Genomic DNA, 24,662 nt, shown 5'->3' on the forward strand with positions numbered 1-24,662 from the left:
CTACAGTATCAAAAGTGACGTTTGTGGGTGGGATGGAAATAGCTGCGTATTTATAAGGGGCTTGACAAGCTCTTTAACGAGCCATTAACGTGCATCTCCGCAGAGATCGTAGGCATTGAACACTATCTAGAAACAGATGCCAGGTAGCCAACAAGAGGAGCCATCCCGGCAAATAAATGAGTTGGCAAAATCCATGAATCGATTGATTTTTGTCCTATAGCATAGACTCAGTACAACTATGTATGTGCACTTCTAGCCATATATATTCAGAAAGCATGACCTCATCAGAAATTCTGCCAGTTCATTTGATGCTCTCCACCCTCTTGCTACTTTAGTTCCAACACAGACACTTGCAAATCACATTGCCCAGGGAGGTGACGAGAGTCAAAGCCAAGAAGGGATTGATAACACTCAAGTGCCCCAGGACTCACCGATCTGTGCCATTAGTTCAGGTAATCAGCTCTCCTGCGATCACACTTTATTAGGACGCTGTGTGTCCATGGGCTTAGCGTGTAGTCTCTATTATACTTTACAGTCTATTCTAATACTGGAATGTAACAGGATGGTATGTGCTAGACAATGGAATCAGTCAGGCTGAGCTCAGCTGTTCTGTATTTTTACATTTCAGATAGGGTACGGCATTCTTGGTGGCTTATGTAGATACAGTAAGTGCCCGATATAAGAGCATTGTCCGCTAGGTTTACACTGCGCATATAAATCGGCGCCATTATAGACACTTATAAGTCATTTCATTTTTTTTTCTTATCTTCTGGCAAAAATTGCAATTTAAGAAATTTTTTAATTTTTTTTACACTATTGCTCTGATTGCTAAAAAAAAGTCTAATTAAAAATGAGCAAAAAATATAAATCCATACATTATCTGTATACTGCAAAGTATGTCAAATAAGCTTGGCAATGTAGCATGAAAATATTGCAAATTGTTTTGTTTTTTTTTGAGGGGGGGCAGAATGTGACATTGCTGTAACTCTTAAGGGCTGTCTCCATTAACATCCCTATAAAATAGGATTATATAGTAGATTTAGATACAGTCAAAGATGAAAATATTGGTATAGGGTGCCTTTAGGTCGTGTTCACAAGTTCAGGTTTTTAGATGCAGTTTTTGCTTTTTTTTTTAATACAAAGCAAAAAGGGAATTCCTAAAAATTAGAAGACTCCATTTTTTTTTCTTTACAGTTGTCTTCCATTTATGAGCCATTCCTGACTTTGGCTTCAAAAACTGCATCAAAATACCTGAGTATCTCATCTGCTAGGACAAAATCTGTCGGGGATAAAAATCTTTCATCTTTCTACTAATAGACGCCTTTGGTGCCTTTTTTTTATTAAATGCATGTATTTTGGAGTAGAACTAATTTTTACAAATGAGTTTCATAAGCAAAAAAAGAATAATAATTTAATCTTTTAAGTTTTACTGCATATTGCTAGCTGCAGAATGCGTTAACCGGGTAACTGTCAGTGAGCTCCTTCTGACGTGGAACTTACAACTCTTTTATCTGTTTTATCTGTCTTTTTCTAAACTTGTTCTGCTTTATGACCAAAGACCTCATCAAAGTTGAGCTAAACTTTGATGAGGTCATAAACCAGCTGCGAGAAGCTCTGAAAAAAGCTAAAAAAAATTGCAAATTCACTGCCAGATTAACTCATTCTACAGCCAGCAATGAGCAGGGAACTAAAATCTATAAAAAGTGTAAAAATGTTAATGAAACAATTACAAAAAAAAAGTTACTACACCAGTACACCAGTATACAAATGCATTTAGATAAAAAGGAAATGCTCTTCACCCCACCCACATACAGTCATATGTAAAAGTTTGGGCACCCCTATTAATGTTAACCTTTTTTCTTTATAACAATTTTGGTTTTTGCAACAGCTATTTCAGTTTCATATATCTAATAACTGATGGACTCAGTTATATTTCTGGATTCAAATGAGGTTTATTGTACTAACAGAAAATGTGCAATCTGCAATTTAATAAAATTTGACCGGTGCAAAAGTATGGGCACCTCAACATAAAAGTGACATTAATATTTTGTAGATCCTCCATTTGCAAAAATAACAGCCTCTAGTCGCTTCCTGTAGCTATTAATGAGTTCCTGGATCCTGGATGAAGGTATTTGTGACCATTCCTGTTTACAAAACAATTCCAGTTCAGTTAAGTTTGATGGTCGCCGAGCATGGACAGCCCGCTTCAAATCATCCCACAGATGTTCAATGATATTCAGGTCTGGGGACTGGGATGGCCATTCCAGAACATTGTAATTGTTCCTCTGCATGAATGCCTGAGTAGATTTGGAGCGGTGTTTTGGATCATTGTCTTGCTGAAATATCCATCCCCTGCGTAACTTCAACTTCGTCACTGATTCTTGCACATTGTTGTCAAGAATCTGCTGATACTGAGTTGAATCCATGCGACCTTCAACTTTAACAAGATTCCCGGTGCCGGCATTGGCCACACAGCCCCAAAGCATGATGGAACCTCCACCAAATTTTACTGTGGGTAGCAAGTGTTTTTCTTGGAATGCTGTGTTTTTTAGCCTCCATGCATAACGCCTTTTTGTATGACCAAACAACTCAATCTTTGTTTCATCAGTCCACAGGACCTTCTTCCAAAATGTAACTGGCTTGTCCAAATGTGCTTTTGCATACCTCAGGCGACTCTGTTTGTGGCGTGCTTGCAGAAACTGCTTCTTTCGCATCACTCTCCCATACAGCTTCTCCTTGTGCAAAGTGCTCTGTATTGTTGACTGATGCACAGTGACACCATCTGCAGCAAGATGATGCTGCAGGTCTTTGGAGGTGGTCTGTGGATTGTCCTTGACTGTTCTCACCATTCTTCTTCTCTGCCTTTCTGATATTTTTCTTGGCCTGCCACTTCTGGGCTTAACAAGAACTGTACCTGTGTTCTTCCATTTCCTTACTATGTTCCTCACAGTGGAAACTGACAGGTTAAATCTCTGAGACAACTTTTTGTATCCTTCCCCTGAAAAGCTATGTTGAATAATCTTTGTTTTCAGATCATTTGAGAGTTGTTTTGAGGAGCCCATGATGCCACTCTTCATAGGAGAATCAAGTAGGAGAACTACTTGCAAGTGGCCACCTTAAATACCTTTTCTCATGATTTGATACACCTGGCTATGAAGTTCAAAGCTCAATGAGGTTACAAAACCAATTTAGTGCTTCAGGAAGTCAGTAAAAAGTAGTTAGGAGTGTTCAAATCAAGAAAATGATAAGGGTGCCCATACTTTTGCATCGGTCAAATTTTGTTTAAATGCAGATTGCACATTTTCTGTTAGTACAATAAACCTCATTTGAATCCAGAAATATAACTGAGTCCATCAGTTATTAGATATATGAAACTGAAATAGCTGTTGCAAAAACCAAAATTGTTATAAAGAAAAAAGGTTAACATTAATAGGGGTGCCCAAACTTTTACATATGACTGTATATGACCTGCAGATTTGGTGTCAGATTAGTCACGGGGCGTAAAATTGCGTCCAGTTTTAATTCTCATTTCTTTCTTTGGGGGCCGGTACAGATTTTTTATAGGTACACAGGAAGTTATGGCAATCTGCTCCACTTCTCTATTGGTTTTGATTTAAGAAAAAAAGCGGTCTTAGAAGGGTTACGAGAGATTAGAGAGATGAGAAAAAAAGTGCATCTTCACCAAAAATGTGAATGTGTGAACACCCCAACTCAGATGACCATGAAAATATGTAAAATTGGTCGGACTGGTGAGAAAGTGTGGGGAAGGTGACTTGACAGATGGACTTGACTGGAGGGAGAAGGGATGGTTTGTGCACTGGAGACGGATGGTAGTAATGACAGAAGGGAGACAGCTGGAGGTAGATGGAAAAGGGAGTGCAATACCTAGAATTGACCACAAGATGGCAGGGGGGAGCGCTGTTCAGGACTTGACATCAGCTTAGGGCTTAGGAAACCGCCTAGTCATGGGGGGCGGGGAGACAGGAATCCAGGAGGGAAATTCCCGAGGAGGGGGATAAATAGGACAGGACAGGGTTCCAGGCTAGTCCAGTCCCAGGAGGAGAAGACTCAGTACAGAAGACTGACAACGGTGAAGAGCTCGACCAGGGGACTGACAGGAAGAGACAGTCAGGGGGGTGGCCCCTGACACAAAGGACTGCAGGACAGACGAGGCCCCGGGGGTACCAATTGGACGACGACCTCAGACAGGTGAAGCGCTGGCGGTAGATAGGTCTAGGACAGCCCCAGCGAAAGATCCGCGAGGAACGTCACTACGACTGAAGGAAAGGTGAAGGTTCCCGGGCCTGAGTATGGGGAGCTGTAAAGGAACTGCGGTATATGGCTACGGTCGTCAGGAGGACGGCCAATAAAACCCGGACCTGTTGCGACTGAAATCTGCCTCTGTCTCGTCTCTGTGTCGGCTGTGCATGGTAAGCAGTGGACCACCCCCCAATCTGGGCTCCCCTACTACATTTGGCATAGTCGGCAGGATCCTCCGCCGCTAATACTACACCTTCCGTGGCAGGCCTGCGCCAGGAGAACCCAAAAAGGACTTGAGCTGCTCACCTGTGGATTACAAATTTGCTCACCTGTGGATTATAAATTTGAGACTTGCTTCCGGATCCTTGGCTGTCATCAGAAGATCCGGGGCAGTACCAGAAGCCGGACAACATGGCTGTGGTACTCCAACGTCAGGAGGAGGCCCAGGTGTTTGCGGCTGCTCTGGACGGACTGGGGCCGTCTCAAATTCACCCCTGGTGAAGCGGTGTATATCCGGAGACCGTCGCCCCCTTATACTGGACCTGGGAAGATTGGTGGAGAAGCCGACCATCGCTCCACCCAAGGGCGGGAGTGGCTCGGGTGGGAAGACCGGCTGCGGCTGTTTGGTGCCATTCGACTTCTGGACTTCTGTACATCAGACGGGATGCGACGCTGCAGCTGCCATGGCCTCGGACACCTGGAATGGCGGTGGCGTCAAGAGGTCGAATCTCGCGGGAGACCTGCTTCCGGGAGCCACTGACTGCCCCCCAGACATTGGGCGGAGAAAAGGAGCGACTGCGGGCTCTGCTGGAGCAGCCGCCGAAGACATCGCCTGGGAGCCTCCCCGCGGGACCCACGAGCCTGGAGGTTAGTCCTGCCGGACGGCGGGGTGAAGATCGGAGGCTGCGGGAGGAGCTGCAAGGTGGCCTGTCGGAGGCCGCGGCACCAGGGAAGGTGAGAAGTCCCCCCGGCCCAGCCAGCGGCTTCGCGACCAGCCCCCGCAACGCCTTCCCACGCAGCCTTCCCGCACGGCCTCCTGCATTCCTGTGGGCCCGGCGGCGGAGGGCTTTGCGGCCTCCACCGGGCTGAGCGACGCTTCTGCCCGCGTCCCCGAGCCACTCCGCCCGGCGGCGCCACGTCCTGTGACGCCGATGAGGAGTCCACCCGTGGCCGTCCCTGCCACGCTCTGCCTTGAGGTGGCGGCCTATTCTTCTGGGCCTGCCGCCACCCCGGCCCCGTCTGTGACTCCGGTTGCGGCCTGCCCTGCGGCCGCATCTGCGTCACCCCCGGAGTTGGCTGCGGCCTGCTTGTCGTGCTCTGCGGCCTATCCACCGGGACCCACGGCTGCCCCTGCCCATCGCCCGGCCCCAGCGGCTGCTGGGCCGCCGGAATCTGTGGCCGCCTCTGCCCTGCTCTCGACCTCGGCCGCGTCCCGCCCACCGGACTCCGCGGCCTACACCGGACCCTTCGCTTGGGTTGTGGAGGTCATACAGAAGAAGAAGGCCAGAGAGCGGGAGGTCTGGAGCCTGCTCCACGAAAAAGGGGAGGCTGGCATGGCGGCTTCTCAATCCACTGGGCGGCTCGTGTATACCAATCTGAAAAAATACGGGTTCATTCGTGACCTCACAACCGGCCAGAAGGTATATATCAACGTGACTTACATCCGTCATGGCCGGGCTTTGCGGGAGGGGGACTTGGTATCATATTATAAGGAGTACTGTCCCCGCGGCTATTATGCGGTAGCCGTGATCGTCGAACCCGAAGGCCACGAGCCCCCGTAAAAAGGACCCCCAAAGACACTCCCAGCATCCCGGGAGCTTCACGGCTGTGAAGCCCCTTACTACTGATGAGACATCGGTTATCAGGAGATGGCCAGGACTACCGGGAATTCGCTGTACCGTTGTGCAGGCCCAAAAGGACAGTTATGCGTCCAAGTTAAAGAAAATGTTTTTATTGTTTATTGTTTTCTCCTGATATAGCGGGGAGGCAAAGGAAGAAGTGTTAATGTTAAAGGAAGGGGTATTACTTCCATTTTATGTTTGAAATAGTGTGTTTGGAGAAGGAGTTAAAGGAAAAAAAAAAAAAAAAAAAGTTAAAGCTAAAAGTTGATTTAATGAGTAGTGTGTGTAACAAAAAAAATGTGTGTATCAGGTCCCGGGTACAAGGTAGATGTGACAAAAACGCCGACCATGACTCTTTTGTAAGTGAAGGACAAAGAGCCGAGAGATATCGAACCAGACAGTGGTTCATCAGTCAGGTCCCCGACACCACGGACACCCCAAAAGGATAGGCGGGCGCTAACGATGGCCCAGTAGGCGAAAGACCTCGGTCATGGCGTTCCGGACAGGTGAGGGTAACAGAAGGGGAGAGTAGTGGGAGGTTCATGCCGTAGAGTAGTCTGGGTGGACCTCGCCAACCTGAAAGAAGTTGTCACGTGGTGTGCGCACCGGCGAGTAGCGGTAGGTTGCCTGGAGCATGGTGCTCCTGGTTTGGTTCCCCCCCCCGCGTATGGCGGGTTTGGCCCAACAACCGGTCCGACAACAGACGGTGGACAAGCTTCAGAACGACGTAGGTAGGGAATACGATTGTCAGGGATGACAATGGACAAAGGAAGGGAGAGTGTGGGGAAGGTGACTTGACGGACGGACTTGACTGGAGGGAGAAGAGATGGTTTGTGCACTGGAGACGGATGGTAGTAATGACAGAAGGGAGACAGCTGGGTGTAGATGGATTATTGTTATGCTGTAATGTCTATTGTCTGTACAAGTCCCCTCTAAAATGTAAAGTGCTGCGGAATATGTCGGCGCTATAGAAATAAAATTTATTAATATTATTATTATCGTCTAACAGCCTAAAGTGTATGGGAGGTTCTCGACTGTCCCCCAACGGATGTCTTGTGAGACAATGCTCCAGCATGTCGGATTTCCTTTTTTTGTGTAATAAACAGCAACACTCTGATAGAGAGCAAAGGAGCATTTGGCCGAGCAGAACGTGTAACTCCTCAATTACCTTCTCACACCCCTTTCCCCTATGATGATTGACAGTGCTCGCTTTGGAGCACTTATTGTGCTAAATCATCAGTCCTGTGCGCAGGTGCCTTTTCATGCTTCTCCTGTGTGTAGCGGCCGCTTGCTGCACACAGCATTGCATACCAGTTAGCCACCGATGAAAAGGAGATGAGAGCGTGCTCAGACGCTGTACACTCAGACGCTGTAGTGTCAGAATACACACTCATCTCTCTCCCTCTCCTGTCTGTGTGGGCCACCTGCTAAAGTGCGATGCTATGTGCAGCGAGTGACAGCTACCACAGACAGGGAGATTGAAGGGCGCCCACTTACACTAATCTTATATGAGCATCTGCATTGTCAGTGTGCGTCGGCACCCTACTATCCCTCTGTTCTGTCTGAGGCAACGATCTCTCACTGCACATGGGATTGAACAGCAGTAGGTGGCCGGAGAGGGAGATGGGAGCAAGCTTTGACAGTGTCAGAACATCCTCTCATTTCCCTATTCTGTCCACCGCTGAGCAATCCTGGGTGCAGCGAGTCACCGCTGCAGACAGGAGAGGACTGAGAACACACCTACACACCCTGACATTGTGTGTATAGGGATGAAGATGCAATGATGGTCTAGTGGCATACTGGTAATTTAAGGCTTATATCTGCTAGCATGCTGAGTGCCTCTTCTCATTTATAGGCCATTCACAATGTCGTGGGAGCCTACTAATCAGATGAGGCAGCCAGGATTCAGGCAGGTAGCAGGAAGTTAGCAGGGCTTTTGGTCTGGTTGACCCGGAGGACCAATGTGGCTGCTGGACTTGCAAATCGTTTCGCTCAACTCTACTTGGCATTCATATTGCAATCTTTTACTGTTGGCGAGTAGGGCTAGGTATAGGTAACAATTACCCTCAGTCTTGGGGCCCGAGAAGCCCCTCTCTCACATAAGAAGGCATAAATCGCTCTTGATAGGTGTGAGACTCATTGTTACCAACAGCCCAAAATTCACTGTGATGCTCCCATTTTTTGAGATATGATCTCAATAAACTTGGAGATGCTATGGACTAAAAAGGAGCAGGATTCATGTAAATTCCACTCAAAAGAGAGCAGTCCCACTCCGCTGGAGGACATTCCTTGGTGGAACAGATTGACTGCTTCCATTTACCTTACCTGAATAACAAGGCCCTAGAAAAACCTTGACACAAAGACCATTGTTGGCTAAACAAAATGGCCACAGCTTTATTGATTTCCCAAACAAACAACACAACAGGTTTATTTTATTTTTGGCCCTGTATAGCGTCAGCAGATTACTCAACCCCATGTCGAGTCACCACCCATGGCAGTGAACATGTGTAAACCTTTGGGGCCAAAACTCTGTGACGACTACCATGGATAAACCATTTACCACAAAAACAAAGGGTCGGGAAGGTGGGTGATCCTCCAATGAAGAGGTGATATGAAAACGGTCCCCTTCTTCCCACCCTCAAACGATCCATCCACCAATCCAGCGTCCTGCACGAGCTTTGTCGTATCATCTTCATTTTTTGTTAACCCCTCACAGTGTTAGGGACCTTCACTACTTGCTCTGGTGCCCATAATTCCATTGGGACCCAGAGAGTTATGCCAATCTGCTCCAATTCAGGGTTCATTTCGACAAAGGCAGAAATCTTTCTAGGCATTCCTGTGTCTGAGATTTGGCTAGCCAACTGGATTTTTTAGCTAACCCAGACCCCCTTTTTGACTCTTAACCAACGATGATGTAGAAGGTGTCTAGCATTAAAAAGTTGTCCCTACTGAACTACCCCTTCTTAAATACTGCAGTATCCCATATGAAATGAAAAATCCCTGCAATCACAATACATTACTATGTTAACTGGAAAGGCTGCAGCCCATCAGTGGCCACTGATGGGCTGCAGTGCTCACATAACAACGTTTCATGAATGCTGAGAAACACGGGGCCAACATCGCTGGGACGGCTTCATTTCGAAAGGTGACTATATGGATTTTTCCATTTTATATGGGGCAATGTAGCATTTAAGTGATGTCTACTGGACAATCCCATTAAACTATTGAACTAATCCAGATTGCCAGCCCACTTCATATATATATCACTGACATAGACGGAGGAAGACGTTGTCTCCTGGGACTGACTGGTCCGGAGTACCTGTGCTTAAAGGGGTTGTCCAACTTTGGGGATGATCTTTTTTTTGTTTTGCTTTTTACTTGGATACATATATTTTGGGTTTTAAAAAATAATTTTTGCAATTGGGTTCAATTAAAAATATTGCACCTTTTTCCTTATAAAACCTCTGTGTTGCATTGTCTATTGCTGGCTGCAAAATGAGTTAACTTAGAATCCGCCAATGAGCTCATTCTGATAGGAAAGTTTATACCTCTCTTACCTGTCTTTTTCTGAGCTCCTCTCAGCTGATTTATGACTACAGACAACATCGGAGTTCAATTTACAGGAAAACAGAGATATTGTAAGAGCCGAATTCTGCAAAATTTTTAATGAAGCCCAATTGCAAAAATTATTTGGAGCCTCAAGTATAGTTATATAAAAGGGTTTTCCAGCCTTAGAGTACACATCAGCAGTCACACTATAGGACTGCAGACTTGTGAATCCTCCAAGAGCACAATCTGTGAGCTATGGGGGGCTCTCCGATGCCGGCACCGGGAGCTCCGGACTCGTGAGCACAAATATGTGATTTGTATACATGCAATTATGTGTTGACTTGATGTGTACAGCCTATTTAGTGATGATGGATGCGTCTAGTTGAAATATGGAAGTATGTAATCGCAAACTTGCAGTCACGTGATTGCCTGCTACCGGCACCGGAGAACCCTGACTGTGCGCAGTGAGGACTCACAAGTCTGTAGTCACTTAGAGTTGCTGCAAACTTGTATTCTAGGGCTGGTCACCCCCTACAAGTAAAAAAAAAAATATGGATTTAAGTTAAAAAAAAAAGTTCCTAAAAGTGGACAACCCCTTAAGTTTGAACACAAGGACAGCTTTAATAAAAATAATTATATTAGTAATTAATTCAGTTTAATAGTTTATTTCCTTTTCAAACACATCTAAGAATGCCAAACGCAGTGACAATTGGCTCTTTTGTGCGGTAGCTGCTTTTATAATTAATGTGGCGCCCTCACGTTTCTCTAAATAAAGCTGTGGATATTAGTAAGACGTTAAGGATACAGTCTGTGTTTATAGCGCATGGTGTAAATGCTTATCTGAGTGCTGTCATATTTCTTCTGCCGTTTCTATATAGAGTGCGGCAGGCTCACAACCTCCACGACTCCTCTATGATTGAGGCTTATAAGGAATCATGTCTTAAGCTTACGGCTAATGCAGGAGGTCACGGAGATTTATATCAGATAACAGGTGTGACCCGGGGCGGCAAAGAATCAGCTGTTGTAACACTATACGTTATACAGTGTGTGATATGCCAGTGATCAGAGATTAGGAATTAACAGCCAATTGGAACTCACAGTAACAGTTAAAAAGAAAAATATTATAGAATTCTGCATTCTAAGATCATACACCATATGGCCAATAGTAATAGGACACACATCTCAGTGACTGAATAAAATTCAGATTTTTCAATCCAACTACAGAGGCCCAAAGGAAGCATAAAAAAAAGAAAAAAAGTGTCCATCCCTGTTTGGACCATTGAGAACCACAACAAACAGATCCCAAGTGGTCCAACTCTCCACCAATGCTATTTAGAGTAAAGACTAGAGAAGCGCGACTTTGCCTTTTTTAGGGTCAAGTCGGGTTTCATGAAACCCGACTTTCTCAAAAGTCGAGTCGAACAAAATCGTCCGACTGAAACACGAAACCCAATACAAGTGTGACAAGCCTCAGCTTACGCTGAGTCGTTCTTCTTTGAATGAGTGGACCCTCTGGACCGTGGCACCCACCCACCTAGGGCGAGCTGACCTAGTGAGGAACCACCCCCTATACAGGGAGTGTCAGGGGCAAGACCAAGGGGGTGAGCCACCACGGCTGCTGGACCAGACGGCCAGCTCAGGAAGCAAGACGAGACAAGGCATTAGTTCAAGTAAGCTTCATTCAGGAACACTTCCGGGTACAACAGGTGCAAAGGTGAACACACAAAGAACACAAAGCAAGATGCGTGCACGGGCACGCCGAGGTCCAAGGCATGATGAACTCTTCAAGGTAAAACAGGCGCAAAACGTGAACACACAGAATCCATATAACAAGGTGCGTGCCAGGCACACCAAAGTCCAAGGCAGGGTGCGAGGAATCGGACTCCGGAAGGCTGGCAAGGGCTGACAGGGTCCAGGCATCAGAGTGTAGACATCTGGCTCCAGACCTCCGGCAGTAGTCAGCTGGCTTCAGGAATCTGGCAGACAAACTAGGAGACAAACCAGGGTGCATGCAAGGAGACACGCCAGGATCAGATTCACAGAACGGAGACCTGCACATGCTGAGGGGCATGCCAGGGACGAGTAAAAGGACGGAGGCCTGCGCGTGCGAGGGCACGCCAGGGAGGAGCACAAGGACGGTGACCTGCACGTGTGAGGGCATGCCAGGGACAGGTTCAATGGCATCGGAATCTGGGGTGCTGGCATCGACCGACAGGGTCCAGGAATCAGGCTACAGACATCAGCTCTGGACATCAGGCCGCAGTCATCTAGGTCCGGACCTCTGGCAGCGGTCGGCAGGTTACGGAATTCGGCAGGTTACGGAATCCGGCAGGCAAGACAGGACTCAGAGCAGAGCAAAGAGAGCAAAAGACTTTGTGCAAGAGTAGCACGAAAAGGCACAGTGCGAGAACCAGCGTGTGTGCAAGGAGCATGGAGACCACAGCTGGGGGCACCAGCAGGTGGTACCGACAGTGGCATAATCAGGCGGGCACGACTAGAGGCGGCACCGCTGCGGCCACGCAGCCGGTAACCACTATAGCACTGGACGGGGGCACGGCTGAGGCACACAGGCGAACACGGCTAGAGGTGACACGGCTGAGGCACACCAGGCAGGCACAGGCAACCAGGCACGTGCACGGAGGCACGGAGCCACAAGGCAGGGCTAGGCAAAGATACAGGACAGAGACGCGTGCAGACAGCACGGCAAAGCCTAGTACGAAAAGTGCAAGGGCGCACGAAGTATCAGAGACAAGGCATAGAGTAGTAGACAGAACCCTGCGCATGCAAAGGACATGCCAGGGGCAAGGTACAAGGCAAGGCCTGCACGTACCGAGGGGCACACCAGGGACAGAGCACAGAACGGAGGCCTGCACGTGTAAACAGACACGTCAGGGACAGGGACAGAGTCTAGCAGCGGAGCATAGGCAGAAGCCCAGAGCCGGGCCAAGGGAGAACCTTGGGACTAGACAGGGTACAGAGTGGAGACCTGCACGTGTAGGAGACACACCAGGGACAGGGACAGAGTCTAGCAGCGGAGCGTAGGCAGAAGCCCAGAGCCGGGCCAAGGGAGAACTGTCATGAACTCATTTTCTGCTCCACCAGTTGAGAGTTCCCCTTCCGTTCTTCCTCTGGTGGTGACAGGAGGTAGTGCGGTTGGTTTAAGTGGTAGTGATCTGCCACCTGATGAGGAAGATAACGATTGGATCTCTGGAGTATCAGACTGGATATAAGACAGCCGACGCCCTATCCGGGTGCTGGTGATTCAGTCTGCTTCTCAGGTCCTGGACTTCAGCTCTCTTCCAGTCTTCTCAAGTTATGCTTGTTTTTTGCTAATGTTCACACTTGCGCTTGTTGGTCAATTCAGTTTTTTGTGTAAGCAGCCTGTCCCTGCTGGGGCTATGCTGAATTTCCATTCCAATCTGCTTTTGTCCCTTATTAGATTGGCCTCTTTTTTGCTCTGTCTCAGAATATTTCAGAGTGCTGATATAGGTTTAGAAGTCTAGTGACTTCAGGGTTAATTTTGCTATCAGAAGTGTTGGACAATATTTTTGTAGGTTTTTTTTGGCAGATTGCAGACAGTGTCTTTCCTTTCCTGTCCTTTTTAGGTAGCCGGGCCCCATCATTTGCTCAGCCTATTTTCCTGCCTTTGTTTGTATTTTCATCTTGTTTCACCGTCAATACATGTGGGGGGCTGTCTTTCCTTTGGGTTCTGCTCGGGGGCAGTTAGTTTTCCTCTTTTCCTGCTTTAGGCTTATGTAGTTCTCCGGTTGTGATGAGGCGTCTAGGATCATCGTAGGAACGCTCCACGACTGCTGCTAGTTGTGCGGTTAAGATCAGGGATCTGCAATCTGCATAGTTACCAACTTCTCTGGTTTTCTGAGACTTAGCGTGTTGTCTTTTTTTCCCCCTCGGTTACCCATTTATAACAGAATCACCAGCCATACCGCAGATTCTAGGGTACTCAAAAGCAGGAAAGAATTGTTAGAGAAAGGAAAAAAAAAGTTTCAGAATTTTTTTTTTTTATGTATTTTTTCCTCTTTTTCTCTGGGGCCGTAGGAGGATTTTTTTCCTAATGGAGATTAAGCAACTGTCTGATCGTGTGGAGCAGCTTGCTGCTGAAGTACAGGGAATTTCCACCTACCTTATTCAGTCACATGCTGCTGAACCCAAGAATCCTACTCCTGATGTGTTTTCTAGGGATCGGTCTAAATTTCTGAATTTTAAGAATAATTGTAAATTATTTCTTGCTTTGAAGCCTAACTCATCGGGGAGCTTTGTGCAGCAGGTTAAAATTGTCATCTCCTTGCTGCGCGGCGATCCCCAACATTGGGCTTTTTCTCTAACACCTGAAAATCCTATTCTGACTAATGTGGATGCATTTTTTCAGGCCTTGGGGTTGTTGTATGATGAACCTAATGCCGTTGATCAAGCTGAGAGAACCCTGTTGGCATTAAACCAGGGTCAGGATCCTGCAGAGTTGTACTGTCAAAAATTCTGAAAGAGGGCGGTCCTTACTACATGGAATGATAGTGCATTGGCAGCTCTCTTTCGGAAAGGTTTGTCAGAGACCGTAAAAGATGTTATGGTGGGATTTCCTGTTCCCTCTGGTCTGGATGGCTCTATGTCATTAGCCATTCAAGTTGATCGGCGTTTATGTGAACGTAAAACTACACGGGAGGCGCTGCCACCTTTTGAACAAATGTCTGAACCTATGCAATGTGATGGGGTTTGTCTAGGGCGCAACGTAGGGCGTTTAGAAGGCGTAATAAGCTGTGTTTTTTCTGTGGAGACGCCTCTCATACTATTTCTGTCTGCCCTAAACGAGAGAAATATTTTGCACACACATTTGCTGTGGGCAGTATACAACCTGAGTTCCTTTTGGCAATTACTCTGATCTGCTCCTTGTCCACATTTTCCACTAAGGCTTTTGTGGATTCAGGAGCAGCTCTGAATCTGATGGATTTGGACTTTGCTAAACGTTGTGGTTTGTCCATGACGCCTCTGCAGACGCGTATTCCTTTGAGGGGTATTGATGCCACTCCTTTGACAGAGAATAAACCTCAGTTTTGGACCCAGGTGATAATGCGAGTTGCCCCAGACCACCAAGAAAATTGTAAATTTTTGGTGCTGCATAATTTGCATGATACTATTGTTCTGGGGTTCCCCTGGTTGCAAACTCATAACCCAGTTTTGGATTGGAAATCTGTGTCTTTGGTGAGTTGGGGTTGTCAGTGTGTTCTTAGGGACGCTCCTGTTTTCTCCACCTCTCCTCAGTCTCATGATATTCCTGATTATCTGGCTGATTTCTCTGATGTATTTAGTGAGAGTAAGTCTGCGTCTTTGCCTCCTCATAGGAGTTATGACTGTGCAATTGAGTTGATGCCTGGGTGTAAATTTCCCAAGGGTCGGCTTTTCAACTTATCTGTACCCGAACATGATGCTATGCGATCCTATATTAAGGAGTCGTTGGAGAAGGGTCATATTAGACCATCCTCATCACCGTTAGGCGCTGGTTTTTTTTTTGTGGCCAAGAAAGATGGTTCATTAAGACCGTGTATTGATTATCGTTCCCTTAACAAGATGACTGTTAAATATCAGTACCCGTTACCTCTGATGTCTGATTTATTCTCCAGAGTTAAGAGTGACTGCTGGTTTACTAAGCATGACCTCAGGGGGGCGTATAATCTTATTCGCATCAAGCACGGGGATGAATGGAAGACGGCGTTTAATACTCCGGAGGGACATTTTGAGTACCTGGTGATGCCTTTTGGGCTCTCTAATGCCCCTTCTGTCTTCCAATCCTTTATGAATGATATTTTCCGAGACTTTGTGGATAAGTTTTTGATCATCTATCTGGATGATATTTTGATCTTTTCTAGTGATTGGGATTCCCATGTGGAACATGTCCGGACTGTGTTCCGGATTTTGAGGGAGAATTCCCTGTTTGTTAAGGGATCGAAGTGCCTCTTTGGTGTACAGAGGATTTCATTTTTGGGATTTATCTTGTCTCCATCGACTATTGAAATGGACCCGGCCAAGGTACAGCCATTTATGATTGGGTTCAGCCTACTTCTTTGAAGGCTCTACAGAAGTTTTTGGGTTTTTCTAATTTCTATCGTAAATTTATAGGTAATTTTTCTAGTATTGTCAAACCACTGACTGATCTGACCAAGAAGGGAGCTGATGTGCTGAATTGGTCTCCTGAGGCTGTCTCAGCATTTCAGGAGCTTAAGCGGAGATTTACTTCAGCTCCAGTTTTACGGCAACCTGATGTCTCGCTTCTATTTCAAGTGGAGGTGGACGCTTCTGAGATTGGTGCAGGAACTGTGTTGTCCCAAAAAGACCCTGTGACTTCTAAGATGAATCCCTGTGCCTTCTTTTCTCGAAAGTGTTCCCCATCTGAACGCAACTATGCCATGGGGAATCGGGAATTGTTGACCATGAAATGGGCATTTGAGGAGTGGAGACATTGGTTGGAGGGAGCTAGACATCAATTTGTGGTCCTCACCGATCACAAGAATCTGATTTATCTGGAGTTGGCCAAACGCTTGAATCCTAGACAGGCTAGATGGGCCTTGTTTTTCACGCGTTTTAATTTTGTGGTCTCTTTTCTTCCGGGCACTAAGAATGTTAAGGAAGACGCCCTTTCTAGGAGTTTCTTTGCTGATTCTCTTAATGTGACCGAGCCTACTACTATCCTAGGTGAGGGGGTAGTTCTTTCTGCCATTTCGCCCGATTTGAGACGCGCCCTGGAGGAATTTCAGGAGGATAAACCTGAGCATTGTCCTATGGGAAGATTGTATGTTCCTGACCAGTGGAGAAAGAGAGTGATGTCTGAAGTCCATTGCTCTGCATTGGCTGGTCATCCGGGTAGTTTTGGTACCAGAGATTTGGTGAGTCGGTTGTTTTGGTGGCCTGCCTTATCTCGTGATGTCAGAAATTTTGTACAGTCCTGCGGGACTTGGGGTTCTCGGTCTAAACCCTGTTCTTGTTCTAGTGGGTTGGTGATGCCCCTGCCGGTGCCCAAGAGGCCATGGACCCATATCTCAATGGATTTTATTTCTGATCTTCCTGTCTCTCAGAGAATGACTTATCTGGGTGATTTGTGATAGATTTTCGAAGATGGTCCATCTTGTACCACTCCCAAAGTTGCCATCTTCCGCTGAGTTGGTGCCCTTGTTTTTACAACAGGTAGTTCGGTTACACGGGATTCCTGAGAACATTGTGTCTGACAGAGGGGCCCAGTTTGTTTCCAGATTCTGGAAAGCCTTTTGTTCTAATCTGGGAATTCAGTTATCCTTCTCCTCTGCGTTTCATCCACAGACCAATGGGCAGACTGAGAGATCAAACCAGACCCTGGAATCTTATTTAAGATGTTTTATATCTGCCGATCAAGATGATTGGGTCTCATTTTTGTCCTTGGCCAAATTTGCGCTGAACAATAGATCTAGTTCTGCCACTCTGATGTCACCCTTTTTCTGTAATTTTGGGTTTCATCCTCGATTCTCTTCAGGGCAAGTGGAATCTTCGTCCTGCCCAGGTGTGGACACTGTGGTTATGAGAATGCAGCAGATATGGGACCAAGTGGTGGATAAGTTGTCACTCTCTCAGGAAAAGGCCCAGCGTTTTTCCAACCGGCGTAGGACCATTGGTCCTTGGTTTAAAGTGGGTGATATGGTTTGGTTGTCATCTAAGAATATTCCTATGAAGGTTGCATCTCCAAAATTTAAGCCAAGATTTATTGGACCTTATAAGATTTTGGAGATTCTTAATCCTATTTCTTTTCGATTGGCTCTTCCAGTTGCATTCAAAATCCATAACGTATTTCACAAGTCACTGTTGAAGAGGTTTGTTCAGCCAGTAGTTCCTGTGGCGGCACTTCCTGATCCTGTATTGGTTAAAGGCAATGTGGAATATGAGGTAGAGAAAATATTGGATTCTCGTTTGGTTAGACGGAGACTCCAGTATTTGGTCAAATGGAAGGGTTATGGCCAGGAGGATAATTCTTGGGTCTCTGCCTCTGATATTCATGCCAATAAATTGGTTTTTGCTTTTCACCGGGCCCATCCTGATCGGCCAGGTGGCATGGATGAGGGTTCGGTGACCCCTCCTCAAGGGGGGGTACTGTCATGAACTCATTTTCTGCTCCACCAGTTGAGAGTTCCCCTTCCGTTCTTCCTCTGGTGGTGACAGGAGGTAGTGCGGTTGGTTTAAGTGGTAGTGATCTGCCTGATGAGGAAGATAACGATTGGATCTCTGGAGTATCAGACTGGATATAAGACAGCCGACGCCCTATCCGGGTGCTGGTAATTCAGTCTGCTTCTCAGGTCCTGGACTTCAGCTCTCTTCCAGTCTTCTCAAGTTAAGTTTGTTTTTTGCTAATGTTCACACTTGCGCTTGTTGGTCAATTCAGTTTTTTGTGTAATCAGCCTGCCCCTGCTGGGGCTATGCTGAATTTCCACTCCTATTAATCAGTATTTGCCAATCTGCTTTTTGTCCCTTATTAGATTGGCCTCTTTTTTTCTCTGTCTCAGAATATTTCAGAGTGCTGATATAGGTTTAGAAGTCTAGTGACTTCAGGGTTAGTTTTGCTATCAGAAGTGTTGGACAATATTTTTGTAGGTTTTTTTTGGCAGATTGCCGACAGTGTCTTTCCTTTCCTGTCCTTTTTAGGTAGCCGGGCCCCATCATTTGCTCAGCCTATTTTCCTGCCTTTGTTTGTATTTTCATCTTGTTTCACCGTCAATACATGTGGGGGGCTGTCTTTCCTTTGGGTTCTGCTCGGGGGCAGTTAGTTTTCCTCTTTTCCTGCTTTAGGCTTATGTAGTTCTCCGGTTGTGATGAGGCGTCTAGGATCATCGTAGGAACGCTCCACGACTGCTGCTAGTTGTGCGGTTAAGATCAGGGATCTGCAATCTGCATAGTTACCAACTTCTCTGGTTTTCTGAGACTTAGCTTGTTGTCTTTTTTTCCTCCTGTGTTACCCATTCATAACAGAGAACCTTGGGACTAGACAGGGTACAGAGCGGAGACCTGCACGTGTAGGAGACACGCCAGGGACAAGGTACAGAACGGGCATAACAAGAAGACACAGCGAGGACGAACAGAGCACGGAGGACAACACGAGACAAAGCACAAGACACGAGACGGAATACGAGCATGGATCGTGTGCAGAGACGCACGACAGAGCAGAGTGCAAGGGCACAGAATAGAGGGAGCAACCCCACAGACCAAGCAGCCATGCAGAGAAGCAACACAATACTCAGGCCCTGAGCATAGGAAGGGGCGGTCTGATATAGGGCATAGCACCACCACTTCCGGGTCAGGACCAGGGAAGAGCTTCCAGTTCAGATCCTCTAGGATCACAGAGCGCGGTCACATGATCAGGGCTTCAGACATGCAGAGACGATTGCAAAACCAGACAGTGCAGGATCCTAGGAAAGTCACATGATCAGGGCTTCAGACCTGCAGAGACGATTGCAGAACCAGACAGTGCAGGATCCTAGGAAAGGTCACATGATCAGGGTTTCAGGCATGCAGAGACGATTGCAGAACCGGACAGTGCAGGATCCTAGGAAAGGTCACATGATCAGGGTTTCTAGACATGCAGAGACGATTGCAGAACCAGACAGTGCAGGATCCTTGGAAAGGTCACATGATCAGAGTTTCAGACATGCAGAGACGAATGCAGAACCAGCCTATGCTGGAAAATAGGAAGAACACATGATCAGGGATTCTAGAGCAGAAACGCAGGCATCCTGCAGCTCAACAGACATGAGGTGAGTGTGCACACTGCTCTAGGGAACATGCAGGATAGCAGACACGAGATGCGCGTGCACACCGCTCCAGGGGTTCTTGAGGCAAAACAGACATGGCAGACATGACAGACATGGCGGACATGACAACAAGTCAATGGGGAATCAAAGTCGGCAGTGAGTGCAGGACAGTAAACACACCTACATGCCCGACCACTTTTTTTTTCTTTCCTCTCTCTCTCGCTCTCTCGACGCTGCACATGTCATCTCGCTGCCCCACAGTGTGCGTCCTTGCCCATTGGCTGAGGTCGGGTTTTGGTTTGCGAAACCCGACTTTGGCATAAGTCGGCGACTTATGAATCTGGCTGACCTGTGTCGCTCAACTCTAGCAAAGACAACTCATCAAGTGAAGATCAGTCACAGTGTTAACATTCTTAATTATTATTTTTTTAACTAACAACAAAAAGAAACTTAATTTTCTTTTACAACCGAGGCCGGCGTGCCCACCCGGCGCTCTCGTGAAAGTGCCTGGATAAATGGGGGGGCCCTCTCACCATCGGTAACACTGGCACACTATGGGACCCGTGTGGGTGGGGGGGCCTGATGCCAGCACCATCACTGCCCCCCCGACACAGTTGAAGATAATGATGGGAGAGAGAGCATCCGCTGATGCTCCCTCTTCCATCATTCCCCCCTCTGCATCTGAGCTCTGTAGAGAACTATATGGTGCCCATAATACTATATGGAAGACTATGTGGTGCCCATAATACTGTATGAAGGACTATGTGGTGCCCATAATACTGTATGGAAGACTTTGTGATGGCCATAATACTGTATAGAGGACTGTGTGGTGCCCATATTACTGTATGGAGGACTAGGTGCCCATAATACTGTATGGAGGACTATGTGGTGCCCATAATACTGTATGGAAGACTATGTGGTGCCCATAATACTGTATGGAGGACTATGTGGTGCCCATAATACTGTATGGAAGACTATGTGTTGCCCATAATACTGTATGGATGACCTTGTGGTGCCCATAATACAGTATGGAGGACTATGTGGTGCCCATAATACAGTATAGAAGACTATGTGGTGCCCATAATACTGTATGGAGGACTTTGTGGTGCCCATAATACTGTATGGAAGACTATGTGGTGCCCATAATACTGTATGGAGGACTATGTGGTGCCCATAATACTGTATGAAGGACTTTGTGGTGCCCATAATACTGTATGGAGGACTATGTGGTGCCCATAATAATGTATAGAGGATTATGTGAAGCCCATAATAGTGTATGAAGGACTATATGGTGCCCATAATACTGTGTGGAGGACTGTATGGTGTCCATAATACAGTATGAAGAACTATGTGTTTCCTAAAATGCTGTTTAGAGGACTATGTGGAGCCCTTAATACTTTATGGAGGAATATGTGGTGCCCATAATACTGTGTTGTGAACTATGTGGTGCTCATAGTAGTGTATGAAGGACTATGTGGTGCCCATAATACAGTATGGAAGACTATGTGGTGCCCATAATACTGTATGAAGAACTATGTGTTTCCTATAATACTGTATAGAGGACTGTGGAGCCCTTAATACTTTATGGAGGAATCTGTGCCCATAATACTGTGTGGAGGTTGATACTGTATGGTCTAAAATGAAAAGTCTGCAGTCACTCTGTGTGACTGTAGATTTGTTAACCACCCCAGCTCACACACTTTGTGATGCGAGGATTCGCCTGTTTCTGAGCTGTTGTAGAATTTGCAATAGATATCACTCATGTAATGTAAGAAGTAAGGGAAATCTTTGAACAACAGCAGGAAAGTCCTCTTACACAGCCAAACCACCTCGGTGCTTCCTTTCTTTTACTCTGACTGGAGCTATGACTTGGATTTCTAGAAAGAAATAATAACACACACATAAAAGGGGAGGGAGGGCGTCAAAAACACCTCCGAGATGCCGACAGTGGTAGAGGAGCAGGGACGAGGAGCAAAATAGGCAAAAACAACATGGCTGGAACATGAAAATGAGAGGCACCGTGGGTAGTGGCTCTTTCCTTAATTAGTGCCGTACCAACCATTACCAGAGGTATAGGAAATCTAGTCCCTCACCATGCATTCTGCCTTTAATAACATTTGTGAATTCAAGCACTGTTCTGTAATAGGAGCCCCCAATGTAACAAGTTAGATCATGACATTTCTTGCCACCTAAATATTCCAACATTACCTGTCATTAGGAAGTGAAGGAACCACAGCAACTCAGCCACAAACTAAAAACCATGTAAAGTTACAAAGCAGGGTCACAGAGTGATAACGAACCCATACATCCTCTGTCTGTCAGTAGGATCCACCCTCTAAATGGATATGTAGGGCATAGAAATTTGAATAAAATGATACCTTAATATCTGTAATCCGATGTCGTATTCCAGAAAAAATCCACACTTTTCTTAATATGTAAATTAACTGTTAAGATCTATGGGCCGGTCATAGATCTCCCTGAGACTCTGCCTCCAGAAATTATTTTAAATGAAAAGTGGCATTACCAGTATGAGACATGTAGACCAGGAGAGCAAACTGTCAATCATTTACATGTCTCACACTTGTTTTCTTGATCAGTAGAGGTCTTAGTGATGGATGCTTCAGAGAGCATACATTAACCACTCATCTTGGGGAAAAGTAAGGCATGTTTTTTTAGGACAACCCCTTTAGGCCTAGTTTTACATTTCCGACTTTCAAGGTCCACGTACAGCCCCAATGTCAGGACCAACCGAGGGTCTCTTGAACCAAATTCGACAGCCTTATAAATGCCCATGAGGCTGATGAATTCAGGACAGGGACCTGCGGTTGAACTGGACATCATGGTCCGTATTGGCCCTTGAAGGCCAGGTTCACACACATGACTTAACTTTGGCCTTCAGGGCTACTTATAAATCTAACCATTTGTTTGAAGCAGAATGCTTTAAACGAAAAGAGGCACTGTTGTTTGGAAAAAAATAGGCAGACCTTTTATCTAATCTAATATCATCACTTTAATAACTCTGAAGATCACACCTTTTATTAGTTACCGAACAGTGATGACAAATAGGAAGCTTAATTCAAAATTACGAGTAATAAGAGAGGACTAAGTGTATTAGACCCTGAGTGTAACACACAGTGACAGAACTCCTTGTAACTGCCAGCCTATTACATTAGGAAGACTTGGCATCACAGCAAATCCTCGGCACATTGTGATCTATTGATATCCTCAGGAGTCAGGAAGACAAACACATACAGCACAAACAACTACATGATACCATAACAGGTTACCCTGGATAATTTATTTCATGATAATATAAGAAAAAAACAAGAAATCTAAATGAGATCCAACGCCCTCATTTGGAAGTAACTTTGGCATCAATAAATTGAATTATTATTATTATCATTATTTTTGTTCCTTTTTAAAGTAGGGATGGTCTAAATCTAATATTTCCATAAAGAGTGATGCTGTTCTGGGACAAAATTGAATGTTCTGTTCTGGGAGATAGATAGAATATTTTCTGAGTAACATGGTATAGGGCTGTTTGTTTTTATGTTATGTCAATGATCATCATTCTTAAAGGGAATCAGTCAGTAGGAACAACCCTCCTAAGCCGTCTATATGGGCATACAGGTCATAGAAAGTTGAGAGCGTTACCAGTGTGAGACATCTAGATCAGGAGAGCAGACTGTCAGTCATTATATGTCTCACATTGGTAACACCCCTTTTAAATAAGAACTAGAGGCAGATTCTATGTTTTGCCCTTAGAGCTTAGCAGGTATTTTAACTATTAAGAAAAATGTGGATTTTTCTGGAATAAGACATTGGATCGTAAATGTCAAGGTATCATTTTTTTCAGCTTTACATGACCTATACGTCCATATATATGACTTCGGAGGGTTGACCCTACTGACATTTTTCCCTTTAATTAGTAGAGATAGCAAATCGACCCTAGTCTAGCAGCCAGGTCAGTGTTCTGTGGCGACTGGATGGAATCCTTGAAAACCACCTCGTACTTGCCGGAGTCCCTGGTTCCTCTTTTGATTTGTTGCCATTGTGTCATCCCTAGCTCCCTTTTTGTTTAGCAGACCTTGTGTGAAAAACATCATCATTGCGGAGCGATGCACACACTATTTTGCACCAGGTCGACTAATCAAAAGTGGAGACGAATATGCAGGTAAGAGGAGTTTTGTAGGGCTCCCATACAGCGACCATGAAATACTGACGTGACTGCTGGACTAGAGTCTGGCAAATTTATTCACTTACTTCTATTAATAAGTCAACTATAAATTTTATTTTATTCTCTTTACTTTTTCCTTATTAGACTGAACTTTGGTGAAGATCTTGGTGGTACACAAGCCCTCTCTTAGGACTTGAAGATGGAACGATCCACACAAGAGCTCTTCCTTAACTTTATGATCGTGTTGATCACCGTGATGCTGATGTGGCTTCTGGTCAAGTCTTACCTAGAATAAAAGGACTGTACGATGCTCCTCAGAAATATCTAAGTCATTGTTTTCAGCCCCTTCAGTGATGGAGATGTTGTCTCGGCACTGAAGGGGCTCCGTTAATACATCCATGGCACTTTGTACATAACATCCATGCTTTCACTCGGTGATTAGCTGTAAGAATTCATAGGAACCAAAGAAAGCTATTTGTCTTCGCCCAGAACTTGTTGCTTTTCCAAAACACAAAAGAAAATCTACCACCACTGTCTGCCACTGATCGTGAAGATGTTGAACGCCAATGAAGATCAATGATATGGCGCCAGCACCACCATTAATACCTGCAATATAATGCTGTCATCGCCTTGAACCAAGATGAAAACAAATCAACTGAAATCGGGACACAACAAGTTTTCAGCTCAATAAAATAAAAGTTAAAAATAAAACCATATTTGTGTGTTCATTAGATTGTTTGTGACTTTTCAAGGTGCAGAAATTATTTAATAAGGTTTGTCCCAACTTCATTTTTCATGAGTGCTCCGTTCCCCAGCCTTCTGACTTTCTGGTTGGCAAGGAGTGGTGTACTGATGGTTGACAGATCGGCCCGGCGGCATTGTTGAGTCGCTGGCCCAAACTATGTGCATTCCATTGCTTCAAGCAAAGGCAGCTTTTCCTCTGCATTATGAGAGGAGTGTAGGGACACTGATGCTGGACAGCTTCAGAGGAGGGACCTAGGTTATGCGCAGCAAATTATAAAATTAAAAACCCCTTTACTCATGAGAACTACTCAATTT

At 45.7% G+C, this 24,662-nt stretch overlaps 1 protein-coding gene across 1 annotated transcript; it reads left to right on the forward strand.

The window, feature by feature from the left end:
• Positions 1 to 316: 316 nt before the first annotated feature.
• LOC141096607 (sarcolipin-like) lies at positions 317 to 24,314 on the forward strand. Its single transcript, XM_073583343.1, has 2 exons — positions 317 to 452; positions 23,748 to 24,314. The coding sequence occupies exon 2, from the start codon at positions 23,803 to 23,805 to the stop codon at positions 23,896 to 23,898; it is 96 nt and encodes a 31-aa protein (XP_073439444.1). The 5' UTR covers positions 317 to 452; positions 23,748 to 23,802; the 3' UTR covers positions 23,899 to 24,314.
• The last annotated feature ends 348 nt before the right edge of the window (positions 24,315 to 24,662 follow it).

The sequence above is a fragment of the Dendrobates tinctorius genome, unplaced genomic scaffold (genome assembly GCF_039654945.1).
Source record: "Dendrobates tinctorius isolate UK_male_01 unplaced genomic scaffold, ASM3965494v1 ptg000075l, whole genome shotgun sequence".
Lineage (NCBI taxonomy): Eukaryota > Metazoa > Chordata > Amphibia > Anura > Dendrobatidae > Dendrobates > Dendrobates tinctorius.